This window comes from Osmerus mordax, chromosome 8, assembly GCF_038355195.1.
Source record: "Osmerus mordax isolate fOsmMor3 chromosome 8, fOsmMor3.pri, whole genome shotgun sequence".
Taxonomy (NCBI): Eukaryota; Metazoa; Chordata; class Actinopteri; order Osmeriformes; family Osmeridae; genus Osmerus; species Osmerus mordax.
This window is the reverse complement of record NC_090057.1, coordinates 13,348,190-13,366,102: the sequence shown is the minus strand read 5'-3', so window position 1 is coordinate 13,366,102 and position 17,913 is coordinate 13,348,190. Positions and strand designations below refer to the sequence as shown.

Here is a 17,913-nt window from a genome sequence, read left to right as displayed (position 1 = left end):
ATTGGGGTGGGAGATGTAGAAATGTGTACGTACACACACACAAACAATCCTAGAAAAATATTTTATTTATCATCTGTACAAATACTTGAGCTCAAACCCCTTCTTGAAAATGGAAAAATACTTGTTAATACTTTTAGGAACATTTTATATATATAAATAGACCTTTGGCATTCATAAATTCTAGCTGCAAAACTAAAAAGCTTCGAACAATATTATAATTTATGAAACCAGATTCCTACGCAGTCTGGAGGCCAGCCAGCAGCTTGTATCGTAGAGAGAACCAGCCAAGACAACCATGCTTTCTCCCTTTTTAGACGCGTCTGTTACACACTGACACATTTCCCTTTTATACAGTCTTCAGAAAAGTTCTCACTCTAGACCTCTACATGGAGGATAAATGGAAATCAATAATAGCTGTACACTTTCATATTTCAAGCTCAACATTGTGACATATGCAAAAGTGTCCAAGCTTTTCTTACTAGAATGTTAATGTTTTGCCTCAAATGTGAACCTCTTCTTGTCGCCACATAACTTGGTTTAGCTTCAGCAGCGATTCTTAGTTGTCCAGTTCATCTGAGCATCTACGGTACAATCATCTGCCAGGTTTCCTACCAGGTACGACAGCCACTTCAGCTTATACCTGAGTGGACATGCCAATGCATTGTTTGTGCCTATGGCTTTATGATGGCCATAAAAAAAAAAACAAAAACTGTACAATTTACAGTGTCAGCAGGACTCTTCATACTTTAATATGCTGCTCTAGTCCAGACTATACAATCCACAATGGGAAGCAGACTTCTACTGCATAGATATGAAAGGCACGGGAGAAGGATTACATTCTAATCTGAATCATTACTGAATGTAATGTGCTGGTGGGTGCCATAGTTGCATAGAGAATACCTCAATTATAATGCTATCCCACCATTAACTTATCAAATCTGCCTCTTTCTCAGCATAACTGGTTAATAATTGAGGGAGGGTTTCTAACCATGCTCATCATGACAAACATAGTCCATGCGAAAACACAATGTACTTTTTTTTTTTACAAAACAAAGGCTACTTTTAAAACACCAGGCTATAAAGACTTCCACCCCCCCCCCCCCCCCCTTTTTTTGTATATACAGTATCTAAAGTTGGAATTCAAAAGAGTTTATGACCCGATAGAAAACGAGTGCTGTGCTGGTTGTCATGACTGGTTCCCATGGTTAATTCTGGTAGAAGACTAGAGATCAGTATTTCTCTCTGGTCGCCGTGGGAGGAGGGGCGATGGGGTAAAGTGATAGGGCGACATCCACAGATTTAAAGAAGCGCTGGAACTATAAGGCTGCTGGGCCACTCATCTAGAGCAAAGATATTTCGAGAACCTTCTGCACCTGGGTCATCCCGGTGAACACATACATACAAACCTGTTGAGTTAGATCTACATGCTACCTGACCTAACGTCAAGGCCTATCTGTGCTTCTACATGTGTATATATTGTATGTTTCTCTGTTCAGTTATAGTCTTGGAGACCGGTGACAGCGATATGCTATGGTCAGTCCTGTCATTGGTTCCTGAATAGCTGTTTTGGTTGAGAAGACCCCTGAATGTTACCTGAAGGTTAGTTCCTAACCTGGTTTTTAACAGAGTCCAGTAATATTGCTTGTCAAGCAGCAGCTTACTAAGCATCCGATGGTGGTCTCCCCCGAGGGACGAGCAACACCCAGATCTACTGCAGTTTCCTATGTATGAGATCATAACAGGGGCTCCACATTTCACTTAACAGTACAGCAGGGGTGTTGCCAGGAATTTAAAACACCAGAATCATGACCCCCACCCCCCCCCTTTTAAGACGCCCTGCACTCCAGTCACAAAGCACACTTCATACACCCACTCAGGTACACACACACACACACACACAATCTGATGACATCAGAAAGGTCTAAACAGGAAGCAAGGGGGGAGAGAGGAAGTTAATGTACAGACAGTCATGTTGAGAAAGGCTGAGTCACTCCACACTGTCGACCAGCGATCAATAGCAGAGGGCGGGGAGGCGGGGCTTATTAGGGGGGGGATGTGATTTGACAACATGTTTCAGTAGGCGACGTTTTAGGGAGGAAGATTCTGATTTGTGGGATCTCTGTCAGACAGAAAGGCACTTGACGGAGCAGCAGAGTCATTTCCTACTGGCTGGGATTTTGTGGGAGGGGCTTGGGCAGCGAGCGTCTAAAAAAAGAAAACACACATATCAACACACTTCGGTGTGAGCGCACACAGGAGAGCCAGGGTTCGAATGAACAAGTCTGTCCACTCCGAGACAGGTCCGTGATCCAACAAGAGTTTCGTCCAGCGGTGGACATACAGGAAGCGCGGTGAGGTCAGATGACTGACGCTGCCATGGTAACCCGATTCACAGCTTAGCCCTACATTCAAATAGCTGAAGACTGTGTCGCTCCATCTCATAGAATGGGGAGGGTGGGGGAAAAACTCCCGATACATACTTCCACACACGCCTGGGTGTAGACACACACATACACAAAGTCTTGGTACCTAGTTTCTTTTTCCCTTTATAGAACCAGACTTCCAGGTCTGTGCCAGAGTTCTTTGGACGAGGAGAGAGAGAGGCGGAGGAAGGGTGGTGCCTCGGGAGGGGAGAGAGAGAGAGGGAGCGCGCGTGTGGCGGCAGCGCCCCCTGTCGGCGAGGGGCGCGTCACTGCGTCACACAGTTGTCCCCCATGTCCTGCGCGTAGCGGTCAGAGATGGCCGTCCTCAGGGCGTCCACGTCCTTCCGCAGCTGTCCCACCTCGGACAGCTTGGACTTCAGCCCCTCCTCCAGACCCACGTTGTCGTTCTCCTCCCCCGACACGCTCATCGCTGGAGAGAGAGAGAGAGCGGTTAGCATGACGATAGCACACAGACTCGTAGCTAGCAACAAACTGTGTGTGTGTGGGGACAGTTCCTTCTGCAGTCCCAGTGAATGTATTCAGTGGAGCTGCAGGGGTCTTGACAGTCTGGAAAGCCTCTCTTTCTTGTGTGTGTGTGGATGTGTGTGTACTCACACTTGATGCCCAGTAACAGTGCTAGGTTGGGCTCCTTGCCCTGGGCCCTCTGGGTGAGGATGCTGCAGAGGGCCTGGAGGTCCAGCAGACACAAGGACATCTCCCTGAGCAGGGGCCCAGCCTCGGTCCCCTGGCTCCCGGACGCCGGGCGCACCAACACCCCTTCCTCCACCTGCCTCTGGTTCTGCGACAGGGACATTCACATACTGATAAACCGCACCAACACCACCACACACATAGTATCCTTTCCAGCTCAGTGCTACAGGCCACAAAGATAGGGTACAGTTAAAGAGCATTCAGCTTTCTAGGTCCGTTAGTCATTTAATAACCAGTTATATAGCTAGTCACTTCCTCCTTCATCTGTCCATTGCTTGCTCCCCCTTCATCCATCCTCTTTTCCTGCACCCCCCCCCCCCCCCACCCCCCACCATGCTCTCCTCCCTCCACCCCCCATGCTCTCCCAGGCAGACCTGATAATTGCCTCTTGTGTCCCTGTCAGCTAGATAATGCATGGTGCCCGGGCTAGGCTCTGCGCGTGTTTAAGTGAAAGAGAGGGTGTGTAAGCGCTCATCTCGATGTGCTAGAAACGCTCGACATCCTCCATTCAAAGACACGCACGCGCGCTCGCCGTGTGACAGGCTCAAACATGCACAAGTTCAGCTCTTGACACATCTCATGTACTTTACCTTGAGACCGCAAGATTAAAAATGAAACGGAATTCTAATTGGGTATAGTGGAGTGGAGTGTGTGTGTAGTGGGGTGCAGTGTGTGTGCAGGGTTGTGCAGTGTGTGTGCAGGGTAGTGTGTGCAGGGTAGCATACCTCCTGCAGGGTTCTGGAGAGGGAGGTCAGGTCCTCCTCCTTCTCCTGTAGCTGACACTGGAGCTCTTCAGATAATCTCCTCTCCTGTTGTAGTTTCCTTTCTGCTGCCTGGACACACACACACAATTCAGGTAAACTACAGTTTTGGGGGCCACTGTCCAAGGTTACGTGTGTGTTTGCGTGTGTAAGTAGTCTTACCATCAGCTCCAGGGTCAGCTCCTCTATCTGCTTCTTCTGATTGGCTATCAGCTAGAGGAGAATCACAGAGACCCCATCAGCATCTAGCACCACACATACACCTCTCACTGAGAAACCCTCAAAAGATTGTGTGTGTGTGTGTCTAACCTTGCTGCTCTGCTCCTGCTGCTCTACAAGTCTACTGTTCTCTGCTTCCAGCTGCTTCAGGTCCATCATGGGAAGCCGCACACCGTCTTCCAGACACTGCTCCACCTTGGCCTGCAGACTGGGCCGCACAGTGACACACATCAAGCACCCCCGACGTATTAAAACCTGACAATACTTCGTACCTATTCACACGCCTTGAAATACTTCTTCGCCGGCCATGAAAGACCGGTCCATGAAACGTTTTAAAGAGCACATTTTCAAGTAACCGGACAGTGCGGCAGGGGGCGCTCCTACCTGTGAACGGCAGCCATCAGCTCCCTCTCCCTCCTCCCCTGGGTCTCCATGAGCGCCTCCTTCTCCCGCAGCAGGCTCCGCTCCTCCTCCAGGCTCTGCTCCAGGCGGCTCGCCTGCTCCTGCAGACCCTCCGCCTTCTTCTGGACCTCCTCCAGCTAGAGCGCACACACACACACACACACACACACACAGGGACGTTAGTATTTACAGTTACCTCATTTAGTAGACACTTTTATCCAAAGCGACCGACCAATAGTGCATATAGAAAGTGCAACAGAAGTATGCAAACACACACTCCACTCAACACGCCTAAACTGTGTGTGTCTTTATTCCCACACCTGCTGATTACTATCGACATCTGGTGGTCAGATTGCATACCACACCACCATGCCAACAAATTAATTACTATCTGCAGGTAAATTAAACTGATTGAGTATTCAATCAAATTATCATGCCGAGAGAAAGAGGAGAAAAAATCTGTGCTGAAGAGTTTAACAGCCAGTGGAGTTAAACAACCGTCTGATCCAATCAGGCTGCTGTACACCATCTGTTCACATCAGAGGTGTGTGTGTGTTTGTATGCCAGCCTATGTAGTTTATGTGTATGTGTGGAGTGTTTTCATCCAAGCGTCATTAGTTTGTGTGCGTGTTTGCATGCAAGCATGTGTAGTTTCTGTGCTGTGTGTGTGTGTGTGCGTGTGTGTGACAGTGTCTGTGTGTGACAGTGTGTGTGTTTGACAGTGTTGGTGTGTGTCAGTGTGTCTGTGTCAGCGTGTGTGAGTGTGTATGTGCCAGTGTGTGACAGCGTGTGTGTACCTGCTGGGCCTGTGTCTGGACCTCGTCCAGGGACGGCAGGTCGGCCAGGTATTTCTCCAGGGTCTCGATGCGCTGCTGCTTCTCCTGGTTCTGCTCACTCTCACGCTGGCACTTCTTCTTCAGGCTGCTGATGTAGCGATCACGAGTCTTCATCTGGGGGGCAGAATGTACACACGTAGAGGGGTCAGTAACAGGTCTGTAGTACAGGTCAGTGTGAGGTCTGTAGTACAGATCAGAATGAGGTCTGTAGTACAGGTCAGAATGAGGTCTGTAGTACAGGTCAGTATGAGGTCTGTAGTACAGGTCAGTATGAGGTCTGTAGTACAGGTCAGAATGAGGTCTGTAGTACAGGTCAGTGTGAGGTCTGTAGTACAGATCAGAATGAGGTCTGTAGTACAGGTCAGAATGAGGTCTGTAGTACAGGTCAGTATGAGGTCTGTAGTACAGGTCAGAATGAGGTCTGTAGTACAGGTCAGAATGAGGTATGTAGTACAGGTCAGTATGAGGTCTGTAGTACAGGTCAGAATGAGGTCTGTACAGGTCAGTATGAGGTCTGTAGTACAGGTCAGTGTGAGGTCTGTAGTACAGATCAGAATGAGGTCTGTAGTACAGGTCAGAATGAGGTCTGTAGTACAGGTCAGAATGAGGTCTGTAGTACAGGTCAGAATGAGGTCTGTAGTACAGGTATGGTACCTTTTCCTCCAGCTTCTTGATGTCCTCTGCGTACTTCTGGGCATTTTGCTTCAGGAACTCATTGAGGTGGATGACCTCCAGCTCCGCGGCCGCCAGCTTCCTGCCAAGCTCCCCCCCCTCACAGCACAGCGGCCTATCAGACACCTGCAGGGGCGGGACCAGCGGCATGTCGTATGACGGCTCCTGCTGATGACCAATCAGAGGCATTAGATAGTGTTGTGTCTGAAGATGACCAGTCAAAAGCATTAAATAGTGTTCTGAGGTGAGAAGACACTCAAACCATAAACTACTCTGCGCTAACACAAATATACTGTAGATAAATAATAAACAACAATACAACCCAGTTAGTAGTATATTAGTAGTGGGCTAGGACTGGGAAGGTATAGTGTTGGTTTACAGTGTGTTAAGTAGAATACACAACATAAAAAGAACTACAGTTCTTCCTTCGGAAAGAAGTGAAGTTTCAAAAAGAAAAAAGTGTTTTCATGTGTTTCTATAGAATGACACAGGATGATGGAGCCTCCCAGTGTAAGACAGTCAGATGGCTGAGCGGTTAGGGACGGGCTATTAATCAGAAGGTTGCCGGTTTGATTCCCGGCGTGTCAAATGACATTGTGTCCTTGGGCAAGGCACTTCACCCTACTTGCCTTGAGGGAATGCCCCTGTAATTACTGTAAGTCACTCTGGATAGGAGCGTCTGCTAAATGTAATAACTCATTGGCTGTTCCTCTGGTCGGTTTACCTTGGTGGTTTTCAGCAGGTAGGGCTCATCACAGCGCCCTCTCTGGCTCTGGAGGACCTGCTGGGCTCTCAGCTCGTTCTCCCTGATCCGCGCATGCAGCTGCAAGATCTGCTGCTTCTGCCTGGAAGCACAAAGAGATAACGGCCGTTTATCAATCCGAAGAACGCTAGGAACGTACTTGTGTTCTTGAGAAGAACGTTCTTGCCAAGCGTCTAGCGAGAACGGTCTTGCAAGACAGCGAGGACAGAGAACGATTTGAGATGCGTGTGTTCTTGCAAGGACTTCTGGGAAATCAGATGCGTTCTCTGCATCCTCAATAAAAGGGGTGAATCATGAACACTTGCGGGTATTTTGGGCGTTCTTGGTGACTTGTGTTCTTTGGATTGGAACCGTTCTTGGGCAATGAAAGATTACGTCAAACGAGTTCGCAAGAACACAAGAATGGAGAAAAACGTGGATTGGTAAACAGCCAACATCCCTGTGACTCTGGGATAGGCCATCTCTGCTTCGGTCTGGTGAACACAGAGAACTGATTACACTCGAATAGACTATCTGCTGTTTCTGTCTGGTGATCACGGTGAGGAAACCTAATTGACTCTTGAACAGCAATCTACTGCTTCTGTCTGATGGCCTTCTGTGTTATTCATTATATGATTCAACACTAGTGGACAGGCTAGAACAAATCTTGCTGCCTGTATCTCCACAGACTCACTTCTGAACAGGCACTGAGCTTGGCTACTATGTCCTGAGTCCTACAATTCTAGTGAACTGACAGATGAAGGCTGCTGTTCTGCCACCACTTTAATATCTCTCCAGAGGACTTTGTGTGTGTGCGTGTGTGTCTGTGTGTGTGTTTGTGTGTCTGTAGAAGTACCATCCATCTGCCCATGCACAGAAAATGGATGACGCATAGAATTTACCCCAGTAAAATGTCACATTTATTATGATTTGGTAATGTGTGTGTGCGTGCTTCTTTGCTATGGGCTGGCTTTTCTGCCGACAGAAATAAACGAGTGCTGATAAATGCTACAGAATAAATCTCAGAATACTAAATGCAGTGTAAGAGGGTGGCTATGTGCTTGTGCCAGAGTGTGTGTGTGTGTGTGTGTGTGTGTGTGTGAGGGTGTGTAGTTGTGTAGCTCCCATTTATTAGGGTCCATTAACGAAACCGATGTAGTTTGTCTGATGAGTGTCAACTGTAAAACTGTTACCAAGCTTATTGGTTGTTTCTCACTGCTTGTGTCACACCAGGAAACTGTTCATTTGCTGGCGGATGCCCAGCATGTTGTCTCATTTACACACACACCAACACGCACACACACACCCATCCCCACACACACAGCTGCAGTTCAAAGCATTGTTGGTGTGTCACGTTAATCCTGGTTCTAGTGGCCAAGAGACAGGGTGATGTTCCCTGTCAGCAGACCTGGCTGGACTTCCTCCACTAAAACCGTAGGTCACCCTGGCTATGGCGCACACACACACACAGTTAATGACAGTCTGAAAGAGGACACTTGTGGTGTGCATGGCTGCTTGCCGTCACACTGACAATCTGCTCAAGGTCACTGCTTGGCCCATCGGCAGGTGAGTTAGCTTGTGTGTGTGTGTACTGACATTTGTGTGTGTGTGTGTGTGTGCACCCATGTGCGTGTGGGTAAGTACCTGTCGATCTCCAGCTCTCTCTGCCTCAGCAGACCCTCTTTAATCTTCACCAGAGTGTTGACAGGTAGCGACGTCCCCGCGAGCATCTGGAAGGGAAACACAAAAACACAGGGTTCATCATCAGCGTCATCACCCCTCATTTCAGGGGTATCACCATTACCCTCGTAACATCCCCTCTCCTTTGGTGGGTCTAGCATATAAAACGAGGGATGCCGCGAGAATGGAAGGTTCCGGTCTCCCTCAGAGACTATCCTTGTCCCACTCCCAGTGGCTGAGGCCTCCACCCTCACTCATTCACCCCCACCCCCCCTGTCACATCAGGCTTATCTCCACGACCCCCCCTCCGACCCCCACTACCCCTTTCCTAGGAGTCCCTTCAGCGCCGGCATGGTGTGAGCGACAACGTGTGTGAGATGGGGCTGTGCGTGAGAATGTATACGTGTGGGTGTGTGTGTCTATGATTCTATGAGAGTGTGTGTGTGCGTGTGTGTGATTGGGCTTATCTGTAGGCTTCCAGATGGAGGAGGCCATTCCCAGAACTCTCCCTACACCCCCTCTAAGAGCCCAGCTGAGAGCCTCCATTACAGGCTATGTACAGGTCCTCCCAGCCACTCTGCCAGGGGCAGGAGAGGGTGTCCTCTCAGGGGGGTTTGGGGGGGGCGAATGGAGGCTTCTGCATTCACATTTACGCTCCCGGAGACACTCTTCCACCCTGAGCTATTCGGAGAGGGTGCTTTGCATCCGTTTCGTACAGTTTGGTCGACCAAACGGGCCTCGACAAAACAGGTCAACAAAACAGGCCTCGACAAAACAGGTCTCAACAATGGGGGTTATAAATAGGCTGGACTGTGGAAGGGATCTAGGGACAAGCGACGTGCACGACACCTGGTTTCAATCATCTGTGTGTGAGGGGGGGGGGGGGCAGTGAGGCTGTGTGAGACGGAGGTTTTGATTGACGAGGTATTTTTACCAGTTCACAGTTGCCGTGGCTACAGAGCTTACCAGGGGTGTGGTTTAAAGAGAGGGCTACGCACCTGCCAGTTTTAGGCTTTAGAAAAGATGGTGACCGGCTCTGCCTGAGCCTGGTGCTAAACCTAACGTAGCCATGCCAATCACTCACTGTGTGTGTGTGAGAGAGAGAGACAAGCTCAAATATGTCAAGAGAGCAGATAGAGAGGATTGCAGGAGGGGGGGTGGGGTGGGATTCTGGTGTCGCCAGACAGTCGGTAGCCAACGAGTGTGAGTGCGTGTGAGTGAGTGAGTGTGTGTGTGCTCGGATAACTTCAACTCCCCGGCAGAATCTTCTTACATGCTTCTCCTTCGTTCCTGACCAGCTAAGACATCTACTGTGAACATCTGGAACCTTCCCCTCCGTGTCAGAAGACAAAACACCTCCTCCACAGACTGAGGCCCTGCTACTGCACCCTCACACACATCCCACACGGCTGATCTCAGCTGCATGTGTGAGTGTGTGGACGTGGGGCCCTCTCAAACAGCCCTCTAGGTCACATCAACCTGCTGTATTCCCAACCTGCTCGCCAGACTCACTTTACTGCACTCTAATAACCGGTCTCTCCTCTGAGGTGTGTGTGTGTCTCAGATATGAAGATATTTATCATCTGCCACACACACACACACACACACACATACATGGCCGCTTTATCCATAAAACACGCTGAGAATGCAGAAGGTCAAGCCCAACTCCAGAGACGGCCATGCTAACTAATGACAGTGTGTGTGTGTGTTTGTGAGAGAGAGAGAGAGAGAGAGAGAGAGAGAGAGAGAGAGAGAGAGAGAGAGAGAGAGGGTGATTATGTCTGTGATTACCATGGCACAGCATGGAGGACAGGGACAAAGACAGCTCGGGCAGTCTGTATGTGTGTATGCGCGTGTGTGGGGGAGCGTGTGTCCGCGGGGTGCGGGCATTCGGGCATTCGGGCGTGGGCGTGGGGGGTTCAGTTGGTAAATCCAGGTCTTTCCAGTCCTAATCTCCCTTCTCTGGTGACGGCCCTCGCTCCTCCAGTCCTCGGTTCCAGCCCTGCCACCTTCTACAGCGGGCCAATTCCTTTATTTTCCTTCTCAGTAGTGATGCTGATCCTGGACCCCCCTGCATTTCTCCTCTTAGGTGTACCAGTTTCTCAGCCAGCTCCTTGCTATCCTGTTGCACTCGCTCCGGTGACAGGCCCTAACCCTATCCTGCGGCACTGCCGGAATCAGGCCCCCGTCTTCCTGCGCCAACGACTGGAGCCGACACGCTGGTCTGAGGTAACAGAGGCCACATACTCTCTCACACACAAATGCAAATTCACTATTGCAGACTCCAAAGTATTAAAACAGTATCACGACTGTTATCCCTCAAACATTCATCCAACGTGAGCTCAAAGATAGACATCGTTTCCGGATATTCAAAAAAAAAAAAAAAAAAACTCGTTCGGGACTCTCCTGTTTTTTTATTTTGCACATCCCTTTCCTCCTTCACTCCCCATCCTTTTGTTCCCGCCCCATTCCTGCTGTCTCTCTTTCGCTCTCTCTCTCTCCCTCCGTTCCTCTTTCTCTCCGCCCCTCTTGTTTTCCACGCCTTACGCCCAGCGTCTGGGTCCAGACCAGAACCTCGCCTGACACACAGGCAGTCCACACCAGACCAAACCATTTCAGACCAGACCAGTACTTCACCCTCACCAACAGCCAGACCAGGACTCTGGGACCAGCTCGCCCATCGCAGACCTCCAGCCATCAAGCCAGCAGCCAAGCCAGGAGCAGCAGGCATTAAGCAGCCTCTCCACCTTCCTCCTCCAACTCTCCACCTCCTGTCCTCTAAAGCAGGTAAGACTAGCCCCTCCACAACCCCCCAACCCTGCAGCCTCTTCTGGTCCAGTCAGCCACCCGGGCTGTTAGTTTAGCCGTGTTCCTCTCTACAGGATGAGGACATGCTGACGAGCCACAGACACTGGTTAGGATTTCAACTGGTGTTACAATGTTTCATACTTCATTAGCATGTAATTACGTCCTCTTTAAACCAATATTCTCATTCAGTGCACGGTATACTGTTACATGCAAAACTTACACTTAGTGGAAGAGGTAACTACATTACTGGTGTAAAAAGCTAACAGCGCTGTTGGCTTACTAGAATACATTTGCATTCAGAACAGAACTGGAATTTGCATTGACTGAAATGAGTGATGAACAAAAGAGAGTCTGTAGACTAAAATGACATGGCAAAAACACACACACACACGTGTATACATACACACCCCAACCAGCCAACACTTGTCCATTGACCTGTCATCAGTTTTGGTTTGTTTTGTACTGGCAGAGACATTAGCCTTTGGCTGCACTAATGTTGTCTCTGGTCAGGAAAAAACACTGAAAAACACGCACGCGCGCACACACACACACACACACACACAAAACATTGCTAGCTGATGCCATCATGGAAAGCTCAACAGAGGGGCCAAGCTCAATTGAGACCTCCCTCCTCTAAACGCCTAACCCCACACACACTCACAACGTTTGCCAAGAGACAGTTTAGAAACAAAAACATTCACATTATTGGCTGGGGAATCCTCTGTTCCGAAATGCTTCCTTTTTAGGTTCTGTTCAGTAACTCCCTCTGGCAGTTCCCTCTTAGAAACACTGCAGAGGTTTAAAGCAAACACACCCCTCATACCTCATGTCTGTCAGTGGTTTCATTTCAAATAGCTTAAGTATGCTTGATTTAAACTTTATTAGTGCCAGTTGGGTGGGGGTGGGATGGGGAGATTAAGCCCATCTTGGGAGAAACTTTCCAGAGACACAGCTTAGTTTGAACCAGCTTGGGGTCTGTTGCCTGACCCGGGCTATCAGAAAGTATATGAAGGTGAACTTGATTCGACTCACAGTTCGCACCCATGGGACTGTGGTCCATCGGTATGTTGCCAGGCGCCTTCAGCCTCCAGTATGACCCTAACTGACCATGAGGCTAGCAGAGGGCTTGGTGACAGGGTTACAGTTGCCAGGGGGGAGATTAATGAATTTATCATTCTCAGACGTGGCTGTATGTGTCTATATGTGTGTGTGTGTGTGTCTTATCACTACTTGACTCCCAGCCCTCTAGAGCCTGTGGTGCTGAAAGCCCTTCCTCCTGGTCAGCGATGCCGCTGTGTGTTATCAATCTGACCCGGGTCATGTGACAAGGGTGGGTCCTGAGCCTCACCCCCATTACCCAGAATCCCCCCTCATGGCCTCTCAGGTCAGGCCTACTCTGGAGTGGATACTAGAGATCCTCTTCAACACACAAACACACACAGTGAGACAGGCAAAGGTCAGGCCTAAGAATACCTCCTGGTTCCTAGTGGAGGTATGTAGCTGGGGTATGTAGGTGGGGAGGGGGGGGGCATTTAACTGCACCCTAACCCCCCAGGGCACTTAGCTGGAGCTGGAGAGATAGTCTGTCATATACAGACTGGGGCACAGCCTGAGTGTCCTTGCTTATTAATTCGACGGTGCTAACTGTCCATCTATTTGCTGTCCCCCAACCCCCCCCACCCCCCCTCGTCCCAACCCCCTAGGTCACCCAGATCTCTGGTCCTCCTCCCTCACCTCCTCCTCCTCCACCCCCCCCCCAGACTCCACCTCGGCCCTCCCGCTTCCCCTGACACGCCTGCGCCGACCTCCCGCCGCCACTAGAGGGGGCTGCCGCACCTGCTCTCTCGCCAGCGAACGTGGCCCAGGCCGTCCCCACAGGCCTTCACCACCTACGCCCCCCCCCACCCCCCACCCCCCCCGGCCCCCCAGCTACGAGCATCCCGCTACGTGAACCACCCCCCCCCCTCCAGCCCGGCAGCCAGACCACATGGAGAAGGTGCAGCACATGACCCGCTCGGCCTTCAGGCGGGCGTCCATGGCGGTGGAGGTTCCTCCGCAGGCCAGGCAGAACATGCAGGAGCTCTTCGTCAACTTCTGCCTCATCCTCATCTGCCTGCTGCTCATCTACATCATCGTCCTGCTCATGTGAGCGGGGCGGGGGGGAAGGGGGGGCATTGTACTCTACGTGGAAGGGGCTGGGGTCCTGGGCAACCAGGGTGGATCTTTGGGAGGTTGGGCTGATTGGGGAGGAGGGGTGTGTGTGCGCGTGGGTGGGGGGGGGGGGCATTGAGATGATCTGTTTATAGAATAATAGATTCTAAATTGTGGTTTGAATTGAAGGGTATCTGTGAGATCAGACAGCTGCGTTAATCCCACTAGGCATGGATAACCAGGCACCTGTCCAGGTCTAACGACACCATAGCTGCTAACACAGGAGCCTGGACGGTCCCCTCTGTCACTGCCTGGGGGTGGAGGCCATGACAGAGCCAGGCTGGTATGATGCTGAACACTAGGGGGCACCACTGCCGTTTGTCTGTTATCCATGCTCTCCTCCTGCATGCAACCACACAACTAATGTCAACAGCCCACTGACACACTGCTTCAATAAACTGGCAATGGAAAACCTGACTATTGAGTGTGTGTGTGTGTGTGTGTGTGCGCGCGCGCGTGTGTGTATGTATGTATATATGTTTGTTTGTGTGTGTGTATGCATGTGTGTGTGTATGCATGTGTGTGTGTATGTTTGTGTGTCGGTGTCTCATTGGCCCCTTCTTTCTCCAAACAGACCACTGTAGCTGAACCAATGACCATCTATCCATCCATCCACCAATCTTCTGCCCCATAGAGTACCGTCCCGTCAGGATGCAAATGACACAATGCCGTCTCAATCTGCTGCTCGACTTCCTGGTCACGCTTGTGCGAACCGTGACCTCACATCCAGTGATGTCATATCCTTGATGTAGCTGCAACTAGCATAACCAGTAATCAGCTTCAGCCCACATATGGAACAGTGGAGGAGCACAGATTACACAACGTCTGAGTCTCGAGCTGCAGGGTTTCAAACAGCTGTGTGACAATAAGTAGCAACGCAGTTCATCATCTTCTGCTAGCTAGCACACACGGCATGCATGACTGCTACATTGCTAATGCAAAGCCAGCATCACCCTGTCACAATGACGTCACACATTCTAATTCTCTGTGCTGTAGCGCACGGTGATGTCACATTTTGATGTCACACACTGATTTGGACATGATCGAATGATTCCTTGGGTCACACACACTGATGTTGATGTCCTTGTGCAGTCCGTCACACACTGATGTCACACACGCTGACGATATCAAACTACTATATTGCCGAACATAAGGCTAAAGCTAGGCTGAATATATCAAGGTTGAGACAACAATGTCACCACAACGCAGGAGTTTGGATTTCATGGGACCAGAGAGAATTTGTCTCCAATAGCAACAGAGCCCCAACAGTAACAACAGTAGCTAACTGTTAGGGTTAGCTACTATTAGTGTTTCCAGTTCAATTCTACATAAAGACAACCAAGTATGTGGACATAAAGCCACTTAGAGACAACATTTTGCTTATTTTCTCATCCAGTTGGGCATTCCATGCATATTTATCCATTCCAATTTACTTAAGCAAAATACACAAAGGCTCATGGGTAACTGTGTCTCACCCTTCACATATTGTTCCAATAAAGCAGGAAGTCACATCCCTAGTCCACTCTGAAACTACAGCAATACTACAATTCCCAGAAGCAACAGTTTGACATTTCCATCTTTCTGCGTTCCTCAATTGCTGTAAGACACTAACAAATAAAAAGACTGGATCATAGTTAAGATTTACAACGTGAGGACCTGGTCTGTTTTCATTCAGTCACAAACCTCCACTCAACAGCGGACCACAAATATATTTCATTGATACCAATAAGTGGTTCATTTATAATTGGACACTGCAATGTTTTGGAGGAAAGCAATTTTTTGGGGCACTGAAGGAACGTGAGTGAGCTCTAGCAGGTCCCAGAGGTAATGTACCTCTTCCACCACAAGGGGGAGACAGAGACCCATGTATGAGCTGCCAGGAGGCACAAACTGCCTGTTCTACATCTCGACTGCTATCAACCTTCCCCTCTCTCCCTTTCCCTCCATCTTTCTTCCATGCCTCCTTCCCTCCCTCCCTCCCTTCCTCCCCTCTCACCTGGTTTATCTCCGCTTCCTGCCGCAACCTCTCCCTCTGTTGTTGCTCCTGTTGCCACGCCGACAGCCCCCCTCCCGTCTCCGGTCCGTTCCGCGCGGGGCCGGCGCCGGCGCAGGCCTCCGGATCGGGCCGGTACTCCATCTGTTCACTCAGCCACATCTGGGTCCGGACGGCAGGCTGGATGGGGGAGCCTCCCGGAGCCTGGTGTCCCAGCGGCAGGCCTCTCTGGCTGGGCAGCACCAGGCTGGCGGCCGCCCCTGTCCCTGGAGCTCTGCTCTCGGTTAACACACCGTAGCCCAGGTCCAGACTCCGGGGCTTCAGCGGGGAGCCCCGGGCCGGGTCGTACCGATAGCGGGGGTCCGCTCCCGGGGAGCGCAGCTGCAAGCCCTGGGTGAGGGGAAGGTAGGGCTCGGTGGTGATGGTGGTGGTGGAGCCCCCTAGAGGCTCCTGGCGGTAGCCGTACAGCAAGCCGCGGTCCAGGGAGCCGTGGGGGTCGTAGCGGTAGCCGCTCGCCCTCCCCGAGGGGCAGGTCTTTTCCGGGGCGGAGAGACGGGTCAGGGAGGACCAGCGCCTGACGGGACGAGGGTCCTGCATGTCCAGAGAGGGATCCGGAGGGCTGGGGGCGGCCAACTGGCAGGAGGAGCTCCAGGGGCTGGCCACGCCCGTGGAGGGGCCGCAGAGCTTGGAGCTGGAGGAGGGCGAGGGGGAGGGCATGACGTGGGCGGTGGGGATGCCACCCCCGGAGCGCAGGGGCTGGAAGGAGGGGGTGGTGCTGGAGCTGGAGTGATCTGGAGGAGAGAGATGGAGAGAGAGAGGTTAGGACAGGAGTACAGAGACACTGGGGAGAGAAGGAGAGAGGAACGGCAGGAGGAACAGTTTGTGTGGGTGGCAACACGTATATTTGGAATATGCCGTTTCTCTACGAACTCTTTAATAAATGAGAAGTGCTGCCTCCCTGACAATGGCCACACACACACACACACATTTAAAGATATTGGACAGCAGCAAGGATAGGGTACAGGGATGAGGTGCGTGTTTGGTGTTGGTCAGTGTGTGTGTGTGTGTGTGTGTGTGTGTGTGTGTGTGTGTATTATGACTGGCCCATATCCATTCTGCTCCGGGTCCATAAATAGACAAATCAAAGAGTCCCTATGTGTCTCCATGCATCTCATTTAAACTAGATAACTCTGCAATGCAGCAGTTTGGGATACACTCTTAGGAAAACAAGAAGTCTGGGTTTGTGTATGTTGTAAGTGTGTGTTCTGTATAGATCCATTTTGCCAGACCGAGGTGCTGGTTGGCCAGATAGCATCGGGGCATATAGTGCTGATTGGCTGTGAGTGTCTGTCTATCATCACCCGTCATTCCAACAATTAGAGTAGGTTGTTTACACATCATCGCACCTCCCCAAATGTTCCCCTCTCAGTCTAACAGGAAGTAGTCTATTATGACCAACTGGGGCAAACCCTCCCCCCAACCCTGGCCTATCCCTCCCCCCAACCCTGCCTCGCCCCCACCTCCCCCCCTCCTCCTTCGCACCCTCCCCCCGGCCACCAACACTGGCCCAAACCTACCCCAAAATCGAATACTAGACAAAGTTATCGACACTCTCCCTCGATCCTACCCCCTCACAAAACCTCCCCAACCCTAACCCCAGCAGACTAGCTAACTATCCCCCCCCCCTGCCCAGCCCCCCCTTCTCTACCCACTGTCTGACCGTATTCACCCTCTGGAGGCTGGCTAATTGTTTCACATGACTGACCAACAGGGTCAGTAGACAGACAAGATCTGTTTTGTAACGGTAACGAGTCTACAGCTTGACCTGATGGATCCGTATCATATCCGAATCATTCACCAACCACAAACCGGACAGGGTAGGAATGTATAATGGATGTAGCCATGGGACAGTCAACACTGGTTTATTACAGTCAGAAAAGTGTAGCGTCTGACCATTAATGGAGAAGAGGGGTTCACCAACAACAACGTTTTCTACTTTTGATCCTGAAAAGGTCAGCGATGAGTCAGGCCTTTTACTGCCTTGAGGATTATAGATTCTGGAGACTCTTCACAGTCCCAGAGAAGGTGAGGTAAACAAAAAAGAGAGAAGGAGATAAATCGAGAGGTAGAGAAGAAGGGAAAGATAGAGAAGTGAACCGAGAGGTAGAGAGTTGGGGAGGCTTCTCAACAGAGCTCTCCTTTGTTAACACTTGTGTGTCAGGGCAAATGCATAGCAGCTGGGGAAGAATGTGTGTGTGTGTGTGGGTGTGTGTGTGGGTGTGTGCCCGTGCACGCTTCCTCAGACTGTGAAACAGCACATTCCTGAGACAGACCTGCTGGCATTACACCACTCTCCCGTGGACACACACACGACAGCCAACGCAAAAAACTCAAACAGAAAGTGTGAAAAAAATAAATGAGAGTAAAAATAATATTTTATCCCTATACAGTTGTT

The 17,913-nt window shown here is 50.5% G+C and overlaps 2 protein-coding genes across 7 annotated transcripts in view; one reads left to right on the top strand and one right to left on the bottom strand.

Moving 5' to 3' along the window:
- Nucleotides 1-47: 47 nt before the first annotated feature.
- cep85l (centrosomal protein 85, like) overlaps nt 48-17,913 on the bottom strand; it is a 35,277-nt gene continuing 17,411 nt past the window's right edge. For 4 of the 6 annotated variants that reach the window (XM_067241711.1, XM_067241713.1, XM_067241708.1 and 1 more), the window contains exons 3-13: nt 15,462-16,249; nt 8,411-8,496; nt 6,749-6,869; nt 6,007-6,192; nt 5,314-5,466; nt 4,499-4,653; nt 4,205-4,322; nt 4,058-4,108; nt 3,860-3,967; nt 3,039-3,222; nt 48-2,853 (exon numbers count right to left, since the gene is read on the bottom strand). In XM_067241711.1, the coding sequence (XP_067097812.1) occupies nt 2,690-2,853; nt 3,039-3,222; nt 3,860-3,967; nt 4,058-4,108; nt 4,205-4,322; nt 4,499-4,653; nt 5,314-5,466; nt 6,007-6,192; nt 6,749-6,869; nt 8,411-8,496; nt 15,462-16,249 (2,114 nt within the window). In that variant the 3' untranslated portion in view covers nt 48-2,689. The remainder of the gene's footprint in view (nt 2,854-3,038; nt 3,223-3,859; nt 3,968-4,057; nt 4,109-4,204; nt 4,323-4,498; nt 4,654-5,313; nt 5,467-6,006; nt 6,193-6,748; nt 6,870-8,410; nt 8,497-15,461; nt 16,250-17,913) is intronic. The other 2 variants (XR_010877020.1, XM_067241710.1) reach the window with 2 other exon arrangements.
- Nucleotides 13,183-15,117, top strand: pln1 (phospholamban 1). Its single transcript, XM_067241714.1, has 2 exons — nt 13,183-13,399; nt 14,040-15,117. Exons 1-2 carry the CDS (start codon nt 13,242-13,244, stop codon nt 14,047-14,049), a joined length of 168 nt encoding a protein of 55 aa, XP_067097815.1. The 5' UTR covers nt 13,183-13,241; the 3' UTR covers nt 14,050-15,117.

Bases quoted from the DNA above. Each gene is read 5' to 3' on its own strand.
- pln1 (XM_067241714.1), top strand. From the start codon at position 13,242: ATGGAGAAGGTGCAGCACATGACCCGCTCGGCCTTCAGGCGGGCGTCC.